The 27,067-nt window shown below is 43.5% G+C and overlaps 1 protein-coding gene across 1 annotated transcript; it reads left to right on the top strand.

The window, feature by feature from the left end:
- The first annotated feature begins 1,121 nt into the window (after window positions 1-1,121).
- On the top strand, window positions 1,122-18,429 carry npffr2a (neuropeptide FF receptor 2a). The gene is made up of 4 exons (XM_034596018.1): window positions 1,122-1,389; window positions 7,114-7,448; window positions 15,271-15,370; window positions 17,396-18,429. The coding sequence occupies exons 2-4, from the start codon at window positions 7,121-7,123 to the stop codon at window positions 18,246-18,248; spliced, it is 1,281 nt and encodes a 426-aa protein (XP_034451909.1). The 5' UTR covers window positions 1,122-1,389; window positions 7,114-7,120; the 3' UTR covers window positions 18,249-18,429.
- The last annotated feature ends 8,638 nt before the right edge of the window (window positions 18,430-27,067 follow it).

A 27,067-nucleotide genomic window follows, 5' to 3' on the forward strand; every position in this document is an offset into this window, starting at 1 on the left:
CGATAAACAAACATTTTACTAATTCAACATAGTTTCTCATTTGCTGCAGATCATACTTCGAATTAATGAATTCAGTTCCTGTTGTAAACGTGTGTGTTTGTAATGTTGTGTTTCTCTCGTCCTGTTGATACTTCAGAATTATTCCTCGTCATCGTCAATATTTTGTCACTTCGTATAGTTTGTGTGCAGAGAAGTTAGAAAACTTTGTTTTCATCCTACCTGGTTCATCTGCACTGAAGAGTTTAAACTCAATGTTGTTCATCGAATTAAACAGAATTTTCTTTATTACTGTTCACATGTGTGTTTTTTATGTAAGAACTATTTCAGAATCTGTTAAACAACCGACACAATCTTCAGACCCAAGTTCACAACTTTCCAAAATAAAAGCTGTGTGATTCATCATATCGATATAAAGCATTGTAGGAACAAAGTGACTGTTGTGGTTTTACTTTGAAGACAAATTGCCAGAGAGGAAGTGATTCTGTGAATGTTGTTGCCATGACGGAGATCTGCACCTGTCGCATAATAATATATAAAATGTAAAGAATCAAATTATCTAAATGTTTGACCTGTTTATTTCATTCTTAACTAATATTGAATGTATTCCGTGTCCAAATCACACCAAACTCGATTCTCAGGCAATTTACAACCGAGTCTGAAGCCGATAAGATGGATGATGTTTAAGATATCAGTTCCACAGACAGACAGACAGACGTGTGTGGAATTAGCAGGTTGTTTAAATAATCTATAGCCTGCTGTGATGATCCCAATACCACACAGAATCATTTCATATTGGCTTAATTGAATTTTCTCATTCTTAGTTAAATTGAGCCTATAATGTCTCAGGTAATGAATCTATAGAAATGGCAGCTTGGATCTGTTTGTTTGATTTAGCAGAAGATGTGAGTGTCAGACAGAAGTGAGTTTGTTTTATTCTGACACTGGTTCCATGGCCTCGATGCTCCATCTCAGACCCTCACATCAGCCTCCTCCATCTCAGGCTCTTGACATTTCAGCAGCAGCAGCTGGAGGATAACCAGGAGTGAGGGAGGGTGGGGGGGTGGGGGTGGGGGTATCGCTCATCCCTCCCCCTTCTCCACCGACGTCACGCGTCAATTACGCACGGATCCCACTGTAAACCGTCCACTTGCGCTCGGAGCGGCCGGCGGAGCGCGTCCTGTGGCACACGCAGCAGCAGCAGCAGCGGACGGATACACAGCAGCAGGACGCAGGGGGACACTCGAGCCTCTTCACTCTTCGTTTCCCTCATGCTCGTCTGCGCGTCGCTCCTTCTTGTGGTTCCTCCGCATGTCTCGTCCAGGACAAAGTGGACTTTTTACTGTACCCGTGTTTCCCTCCCGTCTTCAGGTTGATCTGAAACACACCGAGGTAAGACCGCTGACTTCTCCCGGCGTCATGTGAGATGTGGCAGGTGCAGTGAAATCCACCTGTCCTCTGGATGGAGTTGTTAAAGTTGGAGTAGTTGCGTCTGGAGCTCAGTGGCTGAACATGGCACAGTGTGAGGTCCGTGCGTTCCGGTGCGCACCGGGCCCTTCGATTCATCGTGTCACGGACCACAGGCACCTCTTTGTCCCGCACTGCTCAGCCATGCGTGCGTTCGAGCGCAGTCAGCTCCTCGGGTCCGGTTCCACTTCCAGCTGGACGCGCGCTTTGTGGAGAGCAGCGACTGCGAGGCGCGCAGCGATGGCACAAAGATATGCGAGTGCGTTCTGATCCAGGCACGAGAGCTTCCTGTCGGGGGACTTGAACCACATCAACTCGGGTTAGCGTGTGTTCCGCTTTAGTACAACTGAATAGAGATCAGGGGCGTAGCGACAGTCCCTGTGAAGCTGGAGAGTCACAGAGAGATGAGCAGCAAAATACTGTCAAATAATGAGATCAACCCCGAGTGAGATTCTATTGGACACGTGATGTGAATGTCCTCTGAAACCCCCCGGATCCCCGAGTCCACCTCAGAGGCTGCTCCTCTGGAACATGGGGATATTCCAACAAGCTCAGCAGCAGCTCTGGTTATGTTCTGATATGCAGTGAAATGATTTTGAGAAATTTTGCAAAGATTCTGGGATTTTCCTGCTGTTCCTCCTCTGTTTTTTAAAAGAAAAGGGCTAAAATGCGTTGAAGCTGTTGTTCCTCAGTTCTTGAAGAAAGCAAAGTGCTGATATTTGTGCTGACACTGAATTTCCCTGAATTCAGGATGAAATGATGAATTTAGTTCAGCCTCACTGAGCAGATGTGATCAATCAATAGTTTCAGTGATTAATCAAATGTTCACTGTGAAGTAAAAAATGCTCCAATGTGAATATTTGCTTGTGTGCAGGATTTTTAATCCCCCCCCCCCCCCCCCCCCCCCCTTTGAGGGACAGTGCAATTGATTAATGGGCTGACTGAACAGTGAAGGCATCACGTCGTGTTCCATCATCTGGACAGTGTTCCCTTGGAGCCTGTCGTACGGAGTGCAACCAGCACATACTGGGAGAGAACATGATGTGAGAAGTGTGAGGTTCACAGACAGACATCCTCTGTCTGTCCTGGTGTCTGAACCTGAGTCTCGTGGCTGCTGTCCTCGTCTCGGGGGTGATAACCAACTGACGACTGGGTAATGAGGTCTAAATGATGAGGTTAGGATTAGTGCCTCAGTCATCAGTCATGAAAGATGCATTTCAATCTGCAAATTCCTACATTAGATTTCATGTGTGTAATATCTTTGCACGGTCCTATTATGCATGGTGACCTGAAACATTATATAAATATATTACCGACTACAACCTCTGTAATCTGACATACGCATCACATCCTCCTAAAGCTAATCCTAATCCAGATCATATCTGGATCGATGCAGTTCTCAGTTCAGACCCATGTAGCAGAGGTCACGATGCCAGTGATGCAGATCTCCAGCATCATGAGATGACGTCGCTCCTCCACTGTCCCACCTCTGGATTTATGAGCCTCTGACAGAAACAGGAACAAGTCGTCATATCGTTATGAGGCAGAATCCTCTCACGGAGGAAATACCAGCCCCACACGTGGACCTCTACTGGAAACAAACGACTTCCTTTAAATCTCCAGAATCACTGTGGACTTAACTGCACATTTAACCCAAATCACACAGAGACTGATATTCTGTGAGAATACAACACCATCATTATTCCTCCCTGGTTAAACAACGGTTCTACAGATTCACTGCAGCCGTGGGTGAGAGAGGAGCCTCCGTCATATCTGCTGTGGGCCGTGGAAGCATTTATGAATAAGAAATGGATGAAGGAAGCAATTTAATGTCTTTACCATTCATGACATTTATAATCAATGCAAAGCCAGATTGTGCAGATTGTGCTGATTGGTATCAGATGGAACTGCATCATTTATTATCCAGTCTCTGCATTCATGTAGAAAATAATAGAAAATCAGTGAGGCCCTGGATGACTTGCTAATCTCCCGTCCCTCTCCAATCTGCTGCTGTTCACTGTCCCCCTGTAAAACGGGGAGTTGCTTATAATCGTGGAAAGAGCATCTGAATCCTCCACAGGGACCGACGGCAGCAGCTCGGGTTCAAAACCTGAGAAAACAACAACAGTTCATGTTGTGAGGACTTTGAAGGAATTTAATAAAAATGAATGAGGTTTATTTTCTCATTATCACCTCCACAGAGGGCGTCGTGCATTCAGCCCCGACTGTTTGTTGATTTGTTGGTAGCAGGATGTTGAAGGTGTCAGGTGGATCAGGGGACGGACACAGGATGTTTTTGCATTTCTAAGAACATTGTGACGTTTCTCATAATTTTCTCAAGAGAATAATTCACGGATGTTGATGAAAAAAAGGAGGACTGATATTAATTTGTGTGTAATTTGGTGCAGATTAAACTAAAAATCTGGATTTGATGAATTTAAATGTGGTTTCATGAGAGAAAGGTCGAACCTTGCTGGAGGTTCTAGTTTCTCAATGAGTTTGTGAGGTCACTTTCAAAATTGAGCTTTGACATTTCACCACTTGATTCTCAGAAGGTCATATCTGAGTCCAAGGGAAGGTTTTTGCAAAGTCCAAAAGCAGTCGGACAATTTGTGATGAAGCGGTTCACCTTGGACACTTTCACTTGTGCACACTTCGGTCTCAGGCCTGTTGTTAATAAGTATCTGTGATCATATTAGATTGTTTATTGAAGTATCAGAGTGAAAGACAGTGATTAAAATCTGAAAGGGACTGAGGCTGAAGTAACTAATAATGGACAGATTGACACAACAGCTTAAATTATTACACACTATCCTCTGCTAGTCCCACACAGACCCTCAGGACACACCTGCATTTCCTCATTTATGTTTTATTCACATTTATGCATTATGAAGCTCATTCACAGAGAGAAAGCGCCTGTGGAGCGAGATTAACTTCAATATGTATCTCCCTCAGTGACGTGGAGGGATCGTAACTCAGGGATCGTTAAGTGGACTAAATATTTCAAAGTGCAAACATCAGCAAATCGCAGGAAGCTCGACAGCAAAGCCACAACTTTAATTTCTCTTCTGTCCTGAAGCAACGCTCGATATGTCCAGTCGTGATCAAACCCAGTTCCATAAGTGATTAGACATAATCAGCCACACTCATCTCATCCACAGTGGAAACACTTCAGACTGGTGATCTGGACCCAGTTCTTAATGGAGGTTTGCTGCAGGATGCTTCACCTTCCACTGCTCGGCAATGAATACTCAACATCCCAGTTCAACAGACTCAATCACAACAGACTCACAGACCTGGTGAAGGTCTGTCTTCAGTGTTGTTGCCGTGTCGATAGTCTGCAAACAGGAGGATGAATATTTATAAAAGGATAAAGAAATTCATTCATCATCAATCAATCAATACTGATGATTATCTTTAAAAGGAGCCTCAGGGGCCGGAGCCAATTCCAGCTGACACTGGGTGAAAGACACAGATCGAACCGGGTTTCAAACCTAATTGTTTAGCTTCTATTCACAAATCAGTGTTTGACTGACAGGGTTTAACAATCTGTACAAGGTGAGAGATCCTCTGTTGTTAACACTCGACAAGAGCGAGGGGAAACTACTAGAATGAAACCTCAGAGAGCGATAAGGGAGGGATCCTTCTCTAAGGACAGGTTTGCAACCAGGAACGTTCTTGGTGTGAGGCGTCAGTACAAACCACTTTACCACCGTGCCGCCCAGGACACGAGATAGTGAAGCGTTAGACTTCAGCTGGTAAAGAGTAACGTGTATTTTCTGATGAATCAAATCCATAAACCAACCATCCAGCAAAAATAGTTAAAAAAAGATCAGAACTCAAGCTGTGAAAACAAGTGTTGGTTTCAGCGCTCGTCGAGGTAAACATGAGGTTTTGGTGGCAGAGCGTCAGAATCAAAGAGGCAGGATTTCTGTCTACCCCCCCCCCCCTTTGCATCATCGCTGAAAAATGAAACAAGGTGAAATCAATCAGAGAAAGAGGCGGAGACGCTGGTTTCTCTTTGGGCCGAGATGCACGGCAGCCCTGATCTTTTTGGAGCGTGTGTTGTCGACTGCAGCAGCGTTGTTCTTTGTGCTTTCACTTTCCTCTCGAGGGGAGAAAAAAGAACAACCTCGCTCCGCTGGTGTGTTTTCCTCCCGTCTTCACTTGCACGTCTGCAGCGAGGAGCGCTTCGACTGCGACGCTTGATGAAAGGCGTTTGAGGAACTTAAGAGAAACACTAACTGAGGGTAGAAGTGGGTGAGGGGGCGGCTGAGGGGCGGCACAGCAGTAACACTTCATAGTCTTAATGAGATGCAGGGAAAAGCACAGGATGATGATGAGAGAGGAAAAAGCCAATCCCTTGTTTCTCCTGAACCATTAAAGCACAAAGGTTGAACCTTTCTCTTCACGGTTAAGTGACTTTTTCTGTGGACTTGCTTTCTACCCTGTTAATTCTCCCTCACGTGTGAAGAGGCTGCTGCTCCATCTGACGGCTTTTTACACATCGGAAAGAAGAAGATCTGGGATGTTAGTTGATGTTTTGAATGAGTCGCTCTGCGTTGGGGGGGAAGTTGTTAATTGTTTTCATACAAACAGCATTTTCTAACTGAAAACCTATCAGGGCCCTCAGAGACCCAGCAGTCTCCTTATGACACCAGATTGTTATATTCACTACATCTGGACACACACATAAATATCTGTCTCCTGACGTGTGATTTCTTTTCATGGAGATCCAGGAATCATATTGGGAGAAATCTAGGAAAATGTCAAAAAGGTTTTTCACAGATCTACGATCCTGTAACCGAACAGACACCAGGGTGATAACACAACCTCCCAGTTGGGTGTAAAAACGTACAGAGGCCGTCTCATTTCCACACGAGAGCAGTGGACCAATGTCATTATGATGAATTATGCACACCGGAGATATAAATGGAAACCATTAGACTACATCATGCATGTACCACAGTGAAAAAAAATACTTCAAGGTATCTGCAGGTTTTTGCATGACTCACTTGTGGTGATGAGTTTTCAAAGAACTAGAACGGAGCTCAAAAGAGTTCAAACATCCACCAAGGCCCAACAGTTCCTAGAACTCAATGTAGCTACACACTCATAGATGTCAGTCCTCTAAATATATATCCACCGCGTTTAAATTAAATCGGCTCGGTAGTTTTTGCGTCATCCTGCAAACAGTCAAACAAACAGACGAACAAGGGAGAAATCGTTCAATAAGAGGATATAATTCACACATATGCACGAGAACATGTGTTTGCAGCCTCTGGCGGACAGAAGAACAGGCTCAGTGTTTGTTCCAAGTGGCTGAACAACGAGAGAAAACCTCCACACAGAGTTCAGTGTCCTGCAGCATGCACCGTCAGCCCGACTGTAATGGGAACGATCACTGTGGTCACACATTTTGGGCTCTACTGACCCCTGTGGATGTGCAAAATGAGTTTCTGTTCTGTGCCGTCACAGCCAAAGTTCTGTGACAAGAAATCTTTCACTTTCTTCTCTGGGCCATTAAATAGACACTAGAAAGTACTAAAAGTTCAATCCAACACCTTAAATACTTCTCTATTCTCTGAAACTTTACTGGAAAGGAAGTCGATTCACCCTGAGGTCACCTCCTCTTCTTTCATTCCTCAGGTTTAAAATGAACGAAGGACCCGAGACCAACTTGACTCAACTCTACGACAACTGGACATTTTACAACACCCCCGTGGAGTCGGCCGTCCACCGGAAAAACATCACCTACGTTGGATTTTACCTGCACCAGCCGTCCATCGCAGCCATCTTCATCGTGTCCTACCTGCTCATCTTCCTCGTGTGCATGGTGGGGAATGGAGTGGTGTGCTTCATCGTGCTGAGGAGCAGGAACATGCGGACTGTCACCAACTTGTTCATTCTGAACCTGGCTGTGAGCGACCTGCTGGTGGGGATCTTCTGCATGCCCACAACTCTCCTCGACAACATAATTACAGGTGAGCAGGCCGGCAATTAAGCTTTCAATGTGTGTTCTGGCTGGGACGTGTGTCAAGACGGGGAATTTGTAGCTGCGTGGTCGTACGGAAAACAACAGTCTGAAATCTCTCAACAACTAGAGGATGAACCGCCAGGAAAACATGTGAATACTTCCTTCAAGTCAGGTTTAATCTATTATCTTATCTGAGGGGTTTTATCATAAACACAGCAGTAAAAACTAAAATACTGGACATGGACAAAAACACAGTACAAGACAGGATCACTGGGTGAGGAGGAGTTGAGTTCAGTGTGCAAGAGAGAAGTGTGCTCGCAGCATCATTTGTGCAAATTCAGCACATAAATTGTAATATACAGAGAAAAGGAGAGTTGACATTTTCAGTCCTGTATGAACTCTGTACACACACTGTACAAAAAGAGGGAGGTCAGTCAAATACCACCTGCACCTTCCCAGATAAACCTTCAACTTAAAATCAAGAAATATCACTTGAAAGAAAACATGGAGTAATACCCGTCTACCCAAGTTGCATTTTTTGTTTAATGCCATAAACTCTCCTAACAAGAATCACGGTGTTTCCTATAAACATCTCTAACTAGTCACTAAGTGGAGCCTCAAAGTTCCTGTTAAATTCAATCAAGCCACCAAGCTGCAGATACTTTCAGACATCGTGAATAAGCCTCAAGATCCGTATCCTATTCCCTGGGAAAACGTCTGCAGCCACAACAAACTTTAATGGCTTATTTCTTGGCCCATGTCCCATCATTCCCACTGAGTTTAGTGGAAATCCGCTCAGTAATCCTGCTGACAAATAAACAAACCAACCAAGCAGCAAACATCAGCAGTGACTTAGACTTTAATCCACTAGAGACACAAATCAACCAATTAAAACTCAACGTGCCTGAAACAGCAGTTTGACAAGTAGAAGATCGATATCTCTCATTTCCTGTGGTAAATATGAACAGATCTGCAAGATGTGATGGTTTCAGTGTTAATCTCAAAGACGTCTATAATCTAATCTTGTGATATTCTCTGTCCGGACTACACTGACAGGATGGATCCACGCTGCAAACAGCAGAGGTTCTGCACCGTCAGACATTACCTAAAGCAAAGTTATCTGTTAATGCATTCGTTGGCCAAAGGGAACACAACAGAGAAGTGTGTGAGTCGGGTCAGAAACACATCTTCAACTTGCTGTTTCCTGCTTGTTGAAGCTGAGCATGTTCAGATCAATCTGCTCATGGGACTCTGCTACTTGCTGATTGGTTTCTCATGAACATGTCAACATTAACCTGGATCCCGGGTCACTGATCTATGTGCAGGGCTGCCCTTGTTCTTCAGTTCATACTCAGTCCTTCCTGTGTGAACTGAACTTAGTCGACATCACAACATGACCGATTGTTTTCTCAACACAAGCCTGTGGTGTCACAAGTGAGGACGGCTCAGAGGCTCAATAGAGATTCATCAGGGAGGCGATAGTCTTCCCACCATGCATGAACACGGCCGGGGCTTTTTACGCGTTGAGCTGATTGGACTTGACAGTTGCCTCTCGACGGCACAAATATCACATGAGCGAATCTTAAGGCGAGTGATAGCGGCTGAGAGTTCACATGCTCCACGGAGGCTGCAGCCGCTCGCTGCTGTCCCAACATATGACTTCTGCTTTGAAACCAGATATTATAAATATAGTAATAAGAAAAACTAGGGTCGATCTGCATTTTCCTCTCGACTAAACCTGAATGAAAATGTATTCCATGTGTTCCTGAGGCTTTTTGAGATGTCTTTGATTTGGGTCCAGAGTCATAACGACAACAAAGCCTGTAATCGTGTCTCGTCGTTAATAAGAATATCACTGGAACAACAAGAATTTGCAGGGATTGAAAATGGACTCATTCACCTCCAGGGATGATTTTAGATTGGTTACTAATACTCAATAGTTGTTTACACCAATTATCCATCTGCTGCCTCGTCACATGAGCAGATTGTATCCGTTCTGAACCAGCTTAAGAAGAATTATTGTCTTTGTCAGGCACATGGCGTCTGGAAGGAAGCACGGCTGCAGTTTAAATCCCTGCAGTAATGATATTATTCAGAATTAAAAACTCAAATGTGAAGCTTCCAACTTACTGTGCTTCCTCATGTGGAAGCGTTGGGTCTGTTTCAATCAATCAATCAATAAAATGATATTTGTATAGATCTTAACGAGGTGCGACATCCTCTGTCCTTATTAATACGGTAATGAGTCCAGGTGCTGACCTGCTCTATATAAAAAAATGCCTTCAGATAAAATGGTTGTATTTGTCGCTGTATAAAAGAAAACTGACTGCACTTGGAAGTTGTGGAACTAGTCACAGAAAAACACAGACCATGTTTAAGTCAGCAGGTTTCAAAAAGCTTCACACAAGCAATCGAGTGAAACATCAGGGGTCAGAGGTGGACGGGGATAGAAAACGTTTTCACAACGTGAACTAATGATATAAAGTGTTTTATCACAAAAGGCTTCGTGCACATATGAAGCACTTTCTACATTATGTGCTGCTGCAGTTTGAAAACAGAAGGGAGCAAATTACAACAGAGAGTAGCAGTTCTACATAGTTTTAACACCAGGAAGTGTTCAGCCCGTAGCCTCGACTGTCTGCTAAATGAAATGATTTTCAGATTCCTCTAAACTGTGTTGAGCTCTATAGTCAATTCCCCTTAAACTCACCTGCCTCAGATCGGTGGGAAGGACCCAGCGGAGCCGGAGCCTTCCCACCGACCGTCAGCAGGAAGCAGAGCTGAGAACTTTCTTCTGCAGCACCGGGCTTGTTCCTCAGCACTAAAGGCTTTATCAGACAGAAGTGTACATTTTTAATTAGGCTTGATCCACTGTGAGATGTTGAATAGGGTTATAAGCTGCATGCTGGCAGCCGGTATCACGCCGTTTTAATTACTCTATCTCTTGTTTACAAAGCTCAACAGATAAGCTAATTAGAAACCGTTTCTTTCTACAGTAGCATCGCTGCCAAACAACGAGGGACCACATCATTAAAACCAACGCAAATCATTTAAATTAAAGTTTGTGTTTCCCTCCTGCAAAACAACGGGAGTGTACAAATTAAAGAAAACGGTAGATTTGAAAATGAGCACAGGTTTCCAGATTCACACTCGCTGGTGGCCGGGAGCGGCTCACCTATAATTACAGGGTGTAAACCTATAGACACATAACGATCATGAGGTAGAGACGTCCCCAGCAGTTGACTCTACAGAAGCATCGACCCCGTGAGGTGCAAGAACACGAGCTTGTGTCGTGAGACAAGTTCAACCCATTAATGTCTGTGGGTTTTTATAAATTTAGTGACAAAATCTGATATTCAAACCAGTATTTAAGTATTTGATCAAATAATGATGCGATATAATTCAGTTTTCAGCTCCTTTAAGCTCCTCATGTGCGACACAGAACAGGCTTTCAGTTTCTCATTGGAGTCGTTCTTCCAGATTTAATGAAATCTGGCTCCTGTTTCATGCACTTATTCTAAGTTGCTAAGGACAAAAGCGTCTTCATGCAGCAAATTACATCGCATCACGTCACACTCATTTTGCAGAAGGGGAGGAAAGTAGGAAAAGTTTCTCCGTGCTCTCACGAGAAGTTTCTCAGGGCATCGCAACCGGTCTGGATGTGAATCACAATCTGCATTATGCAACAGACACAAGTGTGATGTGGAAATTACATCTCCAGCACGCAGCTCACTCTGAGTGAGGAACACAAATGGCTCCATTAGTAAAACCTACCATTTTCTGCTGCTGTGGGGACGATAACAATTCGACAGTTCAGCGATGTCAACAAATGGAAAAAGGTATCTTCAACACTGATGCAATCAGAAATCCCTCCAGGGTTCTGTTGTTCTGGAGCTTTTAATCATGTGAAGGGCTTTCCCTCGAGCCAGTGTTTAGTTTGACCTTTCCCGGCTTCTGTCAAAACACGGAGGGGCAACATGGTGGGGCCCCTTTCGAAAGAGAAGCACTTACATTCCACATAATGGGAACAAGACCCACCCCTACCCTGCCTCTGATTGGCTTACCCTGGTGTCCTTCCCTAACCCATCATCACTCCTCATTCCTGTGGAGATACGAAAGGTTCATTCCAGTTCTAATCTGATTATACCAGTTCCAGGTGAATATACACCAATTAATACATACGTAAGAATATTACATTGTATTTACGGCAATTGATGGACACTGGTCCGTTAACTGGGAGCTACAAGCACGACAGTCACAGCAGCACTTGTCAAATCTGAGCCGAGAACCAGAGACTCCGGGGAATCAGGGCGGAGGCGAGAGAGGCTGCAGCACAACGCGCCGCATGAAAGACTCCAACAGGAGAAAAAAGACCTGCTGGTGTCACATGAAATCAAAATTGAACTCACTCAGCTGTAACGCAAAAACCACTGCGTCTTTCATAAACAGGGCCACGCTCGTCTGTGAATGAGCCTCTTTCTATGCAGCGCTCGTCCGTGGCGGCGTCGGGAACATTTGACCGGGGGGGGGGGGGGGGGGGGGGGGGGGATGCTGGTGATTGGATGCAAGTCACAGGGACAAGCGTTTGTTCATTATTGGTTTTCAGTGTCTGGAAGAAAAGGTGATTTAACTGACATTTCTTTTAGGGATAGAACGCACCACTGGTTCTTAATTAAAGAACATGTAGAATGAGCGCAGCCTAAACGCTCAGCTACAATGAGATGATGGTAGAGTAATCCGTGCTCAGCCATGGCCACATCCCATTACCATCATCTCTGTTGGCTGGCTGGTTTGGTCAGAACACCCACTAACGTCTTATTTCTCCGATGGGAATAGACACAGTAATCGGTCCCTGCCGGTACAAATGACTCGCTCCAGTAGACGGTTATCAGCTCCTGCTCCGATCGGCAGTAATGGACATGACGCCGGGCAGAGAGGGACAATTTCAGTCTGCAGCCACGAAGCTGATGAGACACCTTTACCAAAGTTGAGACACACATTTAACTCTCGGGGCGTAGGTGTGTAGAAAGCCAGGATCGTTTGTGCACTTAGGAACCATGTTCAACAACGATTTTTAGCGAGACAGCGAGGTGAGAGAGCTTCTCAGATTCCAGTGTGGTCTCGATGAAGACCAGGGGAAAAATAACAGACTCCTCTACTGGCAACGGGTAAAAGGAGTCTATCACCTTTAATTAGGGAGTTTTAAAAACCTGTGTATGCCAGTTTGGTGTAGACGTGCAGTCTACTGAGGTCTATCCTAGTTTCTTATTGTCCAGTGTGACGGAAGGAGTTGGCCTGATTCACTCGGATAGTCACCACAGCCCCGAGCAGCACAGATGGAGAAGATGGCAGCTCTGCTAATGACGGACAGCTCTTCACCAATAATGAGAAATCCACACGCAGCCCCGTGTGGCCGTGTGACTCGAGCCTCTCGTCGGTGTGGACGACTGGAATCTGACACGGCCTCAGAGGAAGCTTTCATCTCCTGCTCCATTAGGATGTTGACAGCCCTTCAGTCAACAAGGCTTTAGATGAGGGAGCTTTTCCTGGGCGCTGGTAATTTGTGAATCCAGTGACAGATGCATCACAACGAGGAGATGAAAGTGTCATCAAACCATCTTGTCTGCATCTGTCTAACATTGTTTATTATCAAGATAATGTCGGTAACAGCAGCTACACCACATCATTATTATTAGTATTATAGTAATTAGTGTGGTCTGGTCCCTATGAAGATATTTCTCAAAGTCCCTCTTCTCTTTTTGTAGGTTTCAGTTTTAACAAAGCTGTTTCCCTTCCAACACCAGTGCACATAAAGGAGGAAAGTGTGTTGACAGGAAACAAAATGTTAGAAGAGAAAGTGTAAAATGAGTGGTTTGAAAAAGAGCAGCTGACATTTGAGTTTACTGTCACTGTCACCATGCTTTTGTGAAGTGCATTCATTATTTCCACTCAACAGAACCACAACAGTTTTTTTCGCAGCCTTCGCGAGGCTTCACCTGAGGAATTCTTCCTTCTGAAGGTCACACAGAGTTTCAACAACTGAGTGAAAACACCACACAGAGCCCCTGAAGTCCCAAAAGAGGATTTCTTTCTAATCTTGTGCTCACAAGATATTTATTTTAAGATGTTTGTGTTTTTAATCACTCAGATGAACACACGTTTGTTCCATAATATTATTCTCACAATGTCTCACAATGAAATTATTGTTGCTCTGGTAGCTTAATAAAAAAATACCTAAGAACAGAACAACACCATTTAATTTACTTACAGTAAGTGTTAAATGGTTTTAATCTATCCTGGATTTTGGTTCATTTGCTGTTCTTTATTAGGAGGACAGTGCAAGTATGAAATAGGGAGAGTTGGGGGGGGGGGGGGGGGGGGGACAACCAGCAAATGGCCCAATCGGAATGTGAGCTGCGACCACCAGGAGGACTCAAAGACTGTAAACATGCAGATATTTTCAATATTCATTTGCCTGCTGTCTCAGATCAGTGCTCAGTTTGAATGTCCATGTTGACGACTTCCAGCGAATTCTATTGCTTCCCAGAAAGTGACATCATAGACGTGGTCGGTCTCCCATGTTGTCAACATGCGAACACAGCTGGTTGGAGAAGAGCTTTATGATCTGAAGTGCTTTTACTTTTCATCGACCTCTATAAGCAGCAGCTGGGGTCCACGGACTGTGAAGTCCTGCTGCGTCTTTCCGTCCTTGCTGCATGAATGCCGTCTTTGGAACGTCTCTGTAACTTGACGGCTGAGAAGTGATGAGTCACGCTCTGTGCTCTGGCGTTAACCATCCTTGAAACCTCGACATTTCCATTTAAAAAGACCAACCTTCAAAGTTTGGAGTCACCTCATTGGCTCTTCGGATCGGCACTTATAGAGACATCAAATAATTAGAACAGATGATGTCTGATCTGAGGCCAGTTGATGGAGAACCATAGCAAAGCTCAGGACTGATCATTAAGTAGAAAACCTACAACCGATTATTAACTGAAAGTAAAAGGTATTCACATGCAGGAGCTCTGCACACACGTAAACTAGGTTTTAACTTTAATTAGTGCAGCCAAATCACAAGTTTACTAGAAATTAGTTCGAGGTAAACATCTTTCTTTTGTGTTGCTTCAGGTCACCGACCAAAATATTATATCACCACAAAAAGGCAGAAACATGGAGCATTTTTACATTTGACTGTTTATCACCGTGCGTCAGCCCTGCTGGGTTAAACCCCGCCTCCCGCCGAATGTCAGCTGGGATTGGCTACGTTAATAAAACTTGATGACGTAAAAGAATCCAGCAGAAAGAACTTGTTTCTGCAGTTCTGAGTCCCAGACGTTTAACTCATGGGGTCTTTAACACCAGTTACTTTTACGAACTTTAAAAAGCTCCCTTGAGTTGTTCCCACGCTGAGACAAACTCTTACCTAAAGTACAAATAGGGTTTGTCTCGGGGACAATTAAAACTCACAGCTAGGAACTCCAGAAAGCTTCTTATTCTCACTCAACCTTTACTTCACAGGCTATGACAATTAAGCAGAAGTACAGATGGTGGAAGCGGGGGGGTTTACACCGAGGACAGCCTGCAGACAGTCACAATATGACACCTACACTCGCCCTGCAGCCCTGATTAAGCACTGCTAAAGAAGGGATTATTCCCTTTTAAGACACTCGGATACGACACTATTGCAAATCCCTTTAGCTGCGCCGCTGCCTCTCTCCGTGCACGCAGAGATATCGAATCCAACTTGTTTGTGCTGTGTGTTTATCATGCTGTCTGTGTGAAGTGTCTCCGGCGTAAAATCAGCCCAATGCGTCTCTCCTGTCCAACAGGATGGCCCTTCGGAAGCCTGGTCTGCAAGATGAGTGGCATGGTTCAGGGGATCTCTGTGTCAGCATCCGTCTTCACCCTGGTGGCCATCGCTGTGGACAGGTACAGTGGCTGCGTTTTACCATCACTGCTGCATTAAACCTATTCTGTCCTTTTCCAAGCATCTTTTCTCCTTGAACTGCAGCTGAAAGCACAGATTAATCAAGACAGAACTTTTAATTCATGTGATAAAATGCTGTTTAATTAAATGGTAAAAAGGTTCAGTTTCTGCCCTTTGCTAAGAGCTCTCCTCTGTTTCTCAGCCGTTTTCAGCAGCTGTCGAGATCCAATAACCTTTGTTCGTATTAATAGAATATGAAACACATACACTCATCCTAAGATGTTAATTGTCAGTGAGCCTGTAGCTAAACTGTATCTCTCTAATCACCAGCCGGAGGCGACGCCACTCGTTTTAGATTTAGACGTCTGTGAGAAAATGACTTCTCCCTTGATTTATAACGAGTTTATGTCTCAATCTCTAGTTACAAAAAATAATTCTTCAACACAGCTGATTTAGTTCATTATGGTCAAATAGACCATAAGGCACTGTATGCATTGGGGCTTGGCTTCTTATATGATTGACAGCTGGTACTGTCCAATGGGTGCAGTTCACAGATGAAGGTAGATAACCGACCAGAGGTCATCAGGACACTATAAGGTCGGATTTGGACAAACATATCTAAATGATAGTCAGCCCAGCCGGCGTCTCCTGACCTGAGCCTGACCGGAATCTGCTTCATTATTTACACTGCACCTTCTTGTAATAGGTGAAACACCAGGCTCCAAGATGTCTCTGGATAAACTGGAGGCTTCAGAACAACAGTTTGACTTGAATGAGTCCAATACAACAGTCCTGAAGGAGTTTGTTATTCAGCCTCCCCTCTCTGGTGGAGGCCTGTGGAGGACGTAGGGGAGGACAGGAGGGGGGGGGGGGCAGCTCTTCAAGCAGTAACACCGACACTAGACGCACGGTGACGTCACCCTGTGGCCATTTGAAAATCCTTGGAGGGCGTCCGTGCCTCTGGAAAGGACAGATGGAGTTTGAAATGCTTTGACATCAGAAAGTCAGCGCACTTATCCATCAGCCTCTTGATTAGAACCAGTGTGGAATGGGAGAGGAGATGGAGAGCTCTGTATCCCAGTGAGAGCCTGATGCCATCACACCATTCTCCTTTTAAAACCATTCAAAACACTGCGGCGTGGTGGGGGGACCTTTTAAAAACTATTGATTCAGGAGTAAACGATTGTTTGGCTCTTTGCTCCTCTGCAGTGAAACTAAGTGAGAGTTTGAATCGACCCTCTGTTGTCTGAGCTGTAATCACTTCACATCTGTTCTCTCCAGTGTTTCTGCTAATTCACATCACGCCACTTCAATGGAGCTCTGGAGTTTTCTTAGAGACGAGTGTTCACATTTCAAAAAGATATTGCATGAATCCTCGAGCTGGATCCACTGGTTTTCCTTCAGTGTTTCATAAAATATCTGCTGTATTTGCATGAATGTTTATCTGCTGCCACTCTATCAATTTTTACTTATGCACACAGTCTCCTTTACGCTGATCAGAACAACAAGGCCAATCAATTCATCTGTTTTTATTGGAAAACAGAGCAAAACCAATATTGATTTTTTGGGGCTGATACTGATATTAGAAGGTATTTCATATTTGGTACATGTATATGATAATTGGTCATGATTCCTAGGATGTTGGTGTTAAAACCTTTACAACAAAGAAATGTCACTAAGGCTTGTTATTTTAAGATTTAACCATAAACCATATTATAAAATGAAGGCAGCTTTGTGCACAGTTTGCTGTGAACATTCAATCTTTTATAACTCACCACCCGTCATTAATCAGTAGAATGTGATAAAGGGAGCTGGTTTAATTGGCTCTATCGTACATGTTGCTCTGTACAGCTGAGAAAGTGCAATGTTCAGACACCTAACACGCACATCAATCTTTCTTTATGGATTTGACCTTTTGTAAATTGCATTGCCTCCCATTATATAATGTGGCATTTAAATTAAATGTTCTAAATGAAATCAGGCTACGTTCAAAACCCTCATTCCGTCTTTTTAAATCCTCCTCACAGGTTCAGATGCATCGTCTACCCGTTCAAGCAGAAGCTGACCATATCCACAGCCACCTTGATAATAGTCGTCATCTGGGTTCTGGCCATATCCATCATGTGTCCCTCTGGGGTGATGCTACAGGTGACCAGGGAGCAAACCATCCGGGTGCTGCTGGGCTACGACAACAAGACCAGTCCGTTCTATTGGTGCAGAGAGAACTGGCCCAACCAGGAGATGAGGAAGATTTACACCACCGTCCTGTTTGCAAACATCTACCTTGCTCCTCTTTCCCTCATCGTGATCATGTACGCCCGGATCGGCATCACGCTTTTCAAAACGGCGGTCACCTCGGAGGGGAAGCCGGGGCACAACAACCGCCACACCGTGTCCAAGAAAAAGCAGCGGGTGATTAAAATGCTTTTGATAGTTGCTCTGCTCTTCATCCTCTCCTGGCTGCCTCTGTGGACCCTCATGATGCTGAGCGACTACGCCAGCCTGACCGAGCAGCAGTACAGGATCATCAACATTTACATTTACCCCTTTGCCCACTGGCTGGCCTTCTTCAACAGCAGCGTCAATCCGATCATCTACGGTTTCTTCAACGAGAATTTCCGCAGCGGATTTCAAGCTGTGTTCAAGTTCAGCCTGTGCACGGCGGACGGACAGCTGAGGAAGACCTACTCGCACAGGCTGCAGGGGAACTCTGTGCTCCCAGCCAACAACGCACAATCCTCTCTGGAGCCTATCTCGCTCAACAGCCTGGACAAGAGCACCTCCAGGCGGCTCAACCACATCAACGAGCAGGACTTGGTCATGGAGGATCTGGAAAAGGCGTCTTGCAGCAGCGGGGGTGTGACTGCGGTGTCCATTTGAGCAGACACAGACTGTCTTAAAAAAGGTGAGGAGCAAAGTCCCCTGAGTGGACGTCGACTGCAGGTCTCCACTCGAAAGGTTTTAGAAACACACGTTTACATGTAACTTGTGCAAGGCTATTTTAATACTGTCAAGAAAAGCAGGAAGAACACAAGAAAAAAACATTGACGTCTAATTATTTTGACCGCTCTGCGCCACGTAGACAATTAACACAGCAGCGGGACTTCAGTGTTTGTCCCTGAAATACAGACAAAACATTTCTATCTGAAAGAAAAACACTGTATTAGTTCATTTGAGGCACAAAATGTGCCCAACTTTCAAAGCTCCGGTTGTTCAGTACATAATCAGTTAGGACTGGTGGACACGGCATTGATAAGCTACTGTCGGGCTCTTATGAAAACTCTTATGAAAACTCTTATGAAAACTTGTTTGTATAAATGTATAAAGATGCATCAAACACACGGATGTACTGAGACGTTTGCAGGGCAGATTTCAAAAGTAAAGTAACTCCTCCAATATTATTCTATAGATTAATTTCCTTGTATATTCGCACAATTGATGGAACAAAGAATATATTTTTAAACAAGTCAAAAAGTCAAAAAGGGCTCAAACATCAAACCACAGCAAGAGATTGAGGTAAAACAAACCTTCAGGTAACTTTTATCGAGGCCGTTCAGAACAAAGACTTTCAGCCGAAACTTTATTTCAAGAGATAGAACCTGAGGAGGATGCTGAACCAACCAAGTCTTTTGTTTTGGTGTTACATCTTTGTTGTTCTCCCTGATTCCAGAGGAGTAGCAGCTCGCCCCCCCCCCCCCCCCCCCCCCCCCCCCCTCAACACAATGGAGTCTGATTACTTCACTGAACTCGGTTTCCTCTTCATTACTTTAGTGTGACCTTGGGTTTAAGTTTGCAGCTCTGTGGTTAACGGGGGGGGATTCATTTGTTTTGATGATCGGTGAATAGGGACAAATCTGTCCTGCCAACATAGTTTTCAGTCGAGAGAGGAGCAGTTAACTTCACATTTGTGATGTCGCTTGAAGAAATGAGAGTTATTAGAAGTTATTTCTACGAGTTCTACAGCTACGTTAGACTCATCAACAGCTCAGATCGGCTCAACTGGGATTTCAACCAATATCAACCTTTATTACAATGTTTGAGAAAAATGAAATCCTGAATCCAAACCTTGATCCGCAACGACCATTAAATGACTCAAATCCTTTGAGTAGTTTCTGCGTACTCTTGATTACAAACCATGAAAAGATTTAATTAAAAAACTAAACCCAGAGTCTATTAGTTGTTATCTCTGAGTTAAAATACTTGACTTTAAAACTGCAGTTTATTTAATAATAGAACACGCACAGTCTATATCAACTCAGAAACCAGATGAACTCAAAGGGTCAATTCTGCTGTGACACTACTCATTAGTATGTTTTTGTCTTTTTTTAAATCAGGCCTCAGAGACACGGAGACGAGACAGTGATTGTATGTGAATCCCTCCAGGCTTTTATTCTGAAATCTGCACTGTAAACTCGTACATAAAAAAGGTGTAACGATGCAGGAGTTAAACTTTTGTCTCTTCATGAATATGTCATGAGCTATGAATGTGCCACGTGCATCTCAGATGAACTGTTTCTGTTATCTTGTGTTTCTCTCTCTATGAACGGTGTCGTGCTGTCGACACAGGGTCCGCGTGTCGTCTGCTGTAAATATGTTCTACTGAGTCTCAAGCTTAGATTACAAGTGATGATGTGAATCTCTGTGTCTGTGTAACTATTTGGTAAATTCTGCCGTGTGCTCAAAAGGAGTTTTACATTCTTTAAGTCTCTGCTGTTGGCGGCGTCTTACTTTTTATTTTGTTTTGTTAAAAAGGTGCACGTGTTATAAAACGTGCGTCGAAAAGACGTAAGAAAAAAGAAACGTGAGCAACATTATCGGCTAAATGTTTCAAACCACACGTTGGTACCTTGACAGATCGAAGGGGTGCAACGTCAGGAACACCCTGGACTCTGGACTGTATTAGTTATTGATTCATATTTAGGTTCTGATCGATCTGTACTGCTTCGTAAGGAAGAGGCCTTATATTAGGAAAATGAGTTGCACAGAATGAGGTCGTATTCAGACAGGAAGCAACAGGGCGATGACTTCAGTGGAGAGCTGCTCCAAAAAGAGCAAATAGACTCGGGGATGCAAGAATATAAAAAATGTATATCAACACAAACAGATTTGAGTCAGATTTTGTTTGCCAAACTGTGGGAGTGCTAAATAATGTGTCATGCATCATGAATGAACCCCAAACATCCAGCTGGAAGTTGACTGCTGCCATATGGTTGCTGTACAGTTATCACATATTAATCTCAAGTCCACTTTTCCACGAGTCAGCTTGAAATGACCAACAGGAACATCCAGTCATACACAAAGGATTCTTTACCTCGTACCACAAAGTACCGACACTGTGCCAAACTACGTAGCATGTATTTTAAAAGTGGCGTTCTGGAAACTAAAAAGGCAGTGAAGCCTTTTCTACACCGCTGGATATTTCTGAAACCCATAATTTAAAAAAAAATATCTCAATATCAAAAGAACGACAACGATCTGTCAAACAGGCCCGAAGGTAGATACCAGAACATCAGCGAGGCCTGTGAATGTCAGTGACGCTTCATCTAGCTTCTAACTTGTAATCAGACACGGCAGTGGAGAACCAGACGTGGAGAAACAGATATGTTATCGTCGTAGTTACCGATCAGCAGCAAATGTTAGAAAAACCCATTGAAGCGTTTTGTGGTCCAGCAGCAGATTGTATCTGTGTGAGTTGCTGAGAGAAGTTCTGCTCTGAACTCACAAGCCGAGTCTGAAAATACTCCACAACCGGCACATGTGTCACGAGCATCAGTTTGTGACAAGGTGTCTCCAAAGTGTCTCCATGTCCAGGTCAGTGGACACGACTACACCTGGTCTGTCAAATCAAGTGGACTTCATATTTTGTCGTTGCACAAAAAAAACAAACAATTTCCCACTTTTTCCAAATGGCTACTTCCTTTCTGCTGACTGGTGCAGAGCCGCAGGCGTTTCAATCCCGCTGAGATTCATGTTCTCTGGAATGAGTCACAAAACAGTCGCAGTAGTTTGTATTTAAAGCACCGCACGGATCACACAGTACATTTCCATCCGGGGACCTCCAAGATATTTACAGTTTCCCCAACAGCCACCGCTCTTCACTCACACCCTTGTTCTTTGTGCTCAGAACTCATTCTGCTATGCAACGTCTCTGCGTCCGCCAACAGGGCCGTGACCTCCGCGGAGACGAGGGTTCGTTCGTGTCCCCAATTCGAGTGCAGCTATGTGACGTGTGTTAACATTTTCGGCAGCGACTCTGATTTGATCCCTTTCTGCAGAGTTCACGTCCTCTGAATACCGCTGCTCACTCAGGCTCGGAGTGTTGTAGTCTATTATTCGGGCAGAATTTACCATCCTGTGAATTTCTGGTTGACTGACCATCTGGAGACCTCGTTTACATATCCAGTTATAATTGGATTTAATTCCCCCTCCTGCCTCCGAACATACTGAGTGCATCTGTGAGGGTTGTGACGTCAGGCTCCAGAGCTGCGGGCCGCGGCTTATCGCTGGGGTTTGATGGCGTTTCACTGTAATCTGCATCGCTTCTGAATATTAAATCTAATGAACGCATAAACAGTCCCCTGATGAGAACACGATTTAATCCCCTGGATCTGCACCAAATTACACACAATTATAAAAATCACTCGCACAATAAATACGCCTCATATTTGGCATCAAGATACAGGGATGATGTAAATCTGTTTTTTGTTTTTTGTGTTATCCTGCAAACAAACAAACAACCAACCGGATTAGATGGATAAATCGACCATTTGGCGTAAAAAATATCCGGTTATTTTACCAACTTCCTCATTCGATCAAATGTGTCAAACTGCATAATTCAGTCTTTTAGTCTCAAAGCAACACTTTGCAACTTTTACTTGCCACATGTGGTGATTGATTCTGTTGGTCTCTCACGGAACGCTGGATATTACCCATGATCCTCTGCTTCCTGACCCAGAAGAGCTGCTGCTGTAACAAATCCACCAAACTCTGTTCAGAATTCTTCATGTTTTAACAGTTTCCTGCTGAATATTGGAGATAAACTCTGGTTTTTTAATAACGTCTGAGTCTTTTTAACTGATCGACAGTTCAGCTCCACTCTTCGACTTGCTGGAGCTGATTGTGACAGTTGAAGCTGTGACTCTCACGCTGCTTCCAGACACGACCTGAACTCCTGCAGAGCCTGTATGTGAGAACATAAATCTCCGAGTCAGTTGCTCAGTTGACATCTTTCTGACAGCCCCTTGGTTAAACGTCAGAATGAGCCCATTTGAGAATACAGCAGGAAATCGTCTGGAAAATTCACAGCGAGCGAGCGGGCGTAAAGCTTTTTTACGTCCACATTGTCCTGTTGCAGCATCTGACCCAGACTTTCTCCTGCTGCGTTTATGCAAAAGGAAAAATCACCGAGCAGACGCTCAGGGTGAGGAGTGGGAAAGAAAGAGGAAACATTCTCCATATTCACAGTCACTCAACCAGCAGACTCGTTTTAATCGAGCTGCTGTTTCAGGTCAGAAAAGGTTGCATAGTGTTGCTTTAATGCTCAAGATGTGTGCGTCGGTACTCGTCTAGTTTTAAAAGGTTCAGGTCTGAGCTCTTCTCCCGACATCAGCATTTCCTACAACACAACTTCTAAAGCAAAGAGGAATAAAAGTGACGATAAGCAAACGTTTTTTTCTGCGGTTTATACATCTTCACCCGTGTTCTCTTCATTCTCTCACCGGGCTCTCGACGACCTTCTCAGAAGTGCTTGTGACCTTCACCACCACTACAGAGACACTCAGCACAAACCACATGTTTAGCTGTGACACTTCAGTATTGAATGTAATGAATTTGTACTTTTTGTGCCTGTGGTGAAAAACACTTTTTGCTTCGTTCTTATTTTATTTATTTTCTGAAGTATGACTGACGTACTGTGAACTTTCCTTTCAGGGCCTCGAGACTCTCGGCACCTTTGTGTCGTCTGCATGTGAATAGCTCGTGTAACAGCATGTCTGGTTTTGGTGTCTGCACCTATATGTTCTTAAACGATGTTAAATGACGAGTTCAAAGATTTATTTGCTGGGACACAGATTACAGATAGTTTTTTTTATGGAAAATAACGACGTTAGCAGTGTCCTATTTAATTGTGAAGGGCTATTCATCACATTAAATCTATTACCTCCGTGATTGTCTGCACAAAATACATCTGCAAGGTTCATAGAAAAGGTTCTGAGCCACTGCTTTGTGGCTTTACTGGTATAAAGACTTTCCTGTGCACATGATGTCAAGTCATTAGTTTGTACAAAAAGAGTGGATGAGACTTTAATTAGATTTTAAAATGATGAAAGCTGAGCCTCCTATTTATTAAATCATTTTTCCAAAAGCTTTTGCACCAAATCTCTGATACACTGTGGGAAAAAAAAACTTTGCCTGATGGAAATAATTGGTACATGAATTATAATATTACATTCACCTGATAGAGGAAACACAAGTTTCTGACTTTATTGATATTATACATGTAAATCTGACTGCACGTCAACACATGTCCTGCCTCATTGGAGAAAGCAGCCCTCTGTTTAACATATTCATTTTAATATAATATGTCGAATTATATTAACATTCATAATTTTTAACGCCACAAAACTTTGCAATACAAACAAGATTTAATAACGTTAATGAACATTTTACTCTGAACATAAGTCAAAACCCAGCTTTCATCTGTTACAGGAATCGAACCAGTGATGTGCAACAACAGTTTGTTAACCCGGTGTTGTGTTGAATCCGTCTGCATCAAAGTGCGTCGACGAACTCGCTCCACAAATTAATAAGAGGGCTGCGTTTGTCTCATAGGACCGTAAATAAAAGATGGACGACGTGGTCGCCACCATCCTGGATACGAACGCTGCCGTCTTGGGCCAATGGTGACGCAGAACCGATCGGGCGATAGCGTCGCAATACCGTGAACACGCTTATACACGTTTGGCCCATGTCCCATCCACTAACATGGAGGAGGTGGGATTATTGAGATGCTTTGGCTTCACTTTTGAGGAGCTTTCACGTCGTCCATCTTGATTCACAGTCTGTTTTTTTCTACACATTCAGAACGTGGCCTTGCTGTGTTTACTGACTTCAAAATAAAAAATAAAAACACCGTAACCTTGTTACAACGAGCAGATCACATTTGGAGGAAACCGTGACTTTGCGATGAAATGTAGACGTAACCATGACGTCAGCAACACACAGCGACGTGTTGTTATTCACGTGTAATAAAATAAAACTGACAGGGGGGGGGGGGGGGGCGACGCAGAGCGAAGAAGCCGTTTCCTCCAACAGGCTCGTTATGTTCCAGAGCAGGTCGGAGTCGATTTTCTTACCTTAACTGGATTTTTTTTAAAGTGTGTTAGTACTTTCATTTTTTTGCTGGTGTTGCCATTTAGATAATAATATAATAACTTAGTCTTGGCATTTTCAGCTTAATGTTTCCTGCAAACTGATTTAAAACAGCTCAATAATCCAATTTCAATTAAAAATATAAATAGGAAACTAACCACAAACGAGTTTCTTCCACGGTCACAGTAATAATACTTATTAAAATCATGTACACTGGAATGTTAATGGGACGATTCAACAACAGCTTCATATAAATGTTTTATTAAGAATAAAGGTCACCGCTCCGATAATCACATCCATCTTAATGTCAGTGAATAATTCACCTGGGTCATGTGGAGGCGGAATAAAACATAATGTGCCCAGAGGAAACGCATTCAAGCCAAATCCTCTGTCGACCAAGTAGGAGGAGGACGACCCTGGAAATGGAGAATCTATTAATATCTGGTTGAGACTTTGAGGATGAGCATCTCTATAAAACATCTATTCATCATTGAAATGTCCTTCAGCGATCACAAGTTTTACTCTTTAGCTCATTGTGACGCTCAAGACGAGGACAAACATGTTGTTTGGTGATGATGTGGATGGTGACAGTTGTCCTGACGTGCGCTTTCCTTTCCTAAAAGTTACTTCTCTCAAGATCTGTGAACCACTGAACTCCATCTTGCTTGTTTTAAACTAATACAGGGTTGTTCTGAGACACTTTTCTCAATATTTTATGGATGAGAAAAGATGGGAATTTGTCATTTACCTCCACAGGGAGCAGAGGTAACAACGAGGCTCCATCCGATTCACCACATAGTCCAATAAAAAACGTAATTTCAACTCCAATCATGCACTGGGAATTACTTTATCTTATTTATAGTAAATTGATTATTTCTTATCAAAGCACAAACTGCCAAAACAGACCAGACGAGCAGTACAACCAAGAAACAGGTTTCTTTTGTTTTATGGATTTACTGATTCTGATCAGACGGCATTAAACAGGCCCACCTTACTGACGTGTGTAAAAAATAAATGAATGAATGTAGAAATACATAAACATTTCAAAACCAGAGTTACAGCGCGAGTCACAAGAATAAATGCAATTTATCAAATCTTAAATCTGATAATTCTCAGCAATGTAATTAAAAGAAAAGAGCCAAAAATCAATAAAAGCCCTTTCATCACCAAACTCTATTCAAGTCTTTTATTCATATATCTAAATATTTATTTCTGCATCCATTTATGTATTTTATTGGGTCGGTGATAATACACTTTGGCAGTTTCGGTGCTCGACACCACACAGCCTGCACCGTAAGTGGAGAATCTGTGGTTTCTGACGCCATGTTTCATGTTCTCTGACTTCCTAACTGCTTCATTCTCCGTCTAACTGCAAAAGCTTGACGCTTGCCTTCTGTCTGTCTGCTCCGTGCACATTCAGTGACCAGAAGAAGAGAGCCAGACTCTGCTTAGTGTCACATTGAACCAAGTCTAACCCTCACAGACCTTGATTCTTTTTACATGAATACTCTTTGTACTGTGACAGGATTCATTGTTTTCTAGAAGAAGAGGTGACATCTCTTTTCGTTGCAAGTTAAACTCACGGCCGGATGTGTTAAAGCTGAATTCTGTGCCTGTGCCACTTTGTTTGAGTCCCGTGTGTGTTTCTATGTTTCTGTTCCGAGGGGCCTTGACGCCAGATTCCAACAGAGGCGTTAATTCTTTGTGGAAGTCTTTCATTCATTCGGTGAACCACTCGTCCTTTGAGGCTGGCGGGGAGTCTGCAACATTTATTCATGATGTCGCACTATTCTAATGAGAAATTGAACTCTGGCACCGCCGGGCATTATGGGTATAAAAGTCACGCTCTGGCACATTCATCTACCAACTGCTCCCTAACACTTCAAATATTCATCTGTTCAGTAATTGGGTTTGTGTTTTTGCTGGAGCAGAGGCTGAGTATCGTCTGGTCACTGAGTGTACACGTTCTGAAAAATACCTTTTGTTTGGATATTGTGCAGAAAGTATCGACTCTAAAAGCTGTGGTTGTGTTTATGCCTTTTGAAAAACTGTCGAGCTCATTTCTGTCTTGATATTTCAATGTGCCCAAACTGTGAGAGGGCGCGTTTGTGTCATTGTGAACAGCAAAAATGTCCGAACGGTCATTAATAAAGATATGGGTCTTAACTCATTAACAATAAAGTACTAAAATCTCTCTGTGGCCCAGTTATTGATTGAGAGAGAATGATTCCCCCCAAAAAAACAAATCCACGGAACAGGCTGAGTTCGGTGAAATGCAGTGTCCCGGTGAACCTCCGGCAGCTGATGGAATCTGCAGATGATCTTTGTTA

The sequence above is a fragment of the Hippoglossus hippoglossus genome, chromosome 9 (genome assembly GCF_009819705.1).
Source record: "Hippoglossus hippoglossus isolate fHipHip1 chromosome 9, fHipHip1.pri, whole genome shotgun sequence".
Taxonomy (NCBI): domain Eukaryota; kingdom Metazoa; phylum Chordata; class Actinopteri; order Pleuronectiformes; family Pleuronectidae; genus Hippoglossus; species Hippoglossus hippoglossus.

Coding starts and splice junctions, on each gene's coding strand:
- npffr2a (XM_034596018.1), top strand. CDS start 7,121: ATGAACGAAGGACCCGAGACCAACTTGACTCAACTCTACGACAACTGG. Junction 7,449..15,270: donor CCTCGACAACATAATTACAG/GTGAGCAGGCCG, acceptor CCTGTCCAACAG/GATGGCCCTTCGGAAGCCTG. Junction 15,371..17,395: donor GTGGCCATCGCTGTGGACAG/GTACAGTGGCTG, acceptor TCCTCCTCACAG/GTTCAGATGCATCGTCTACC.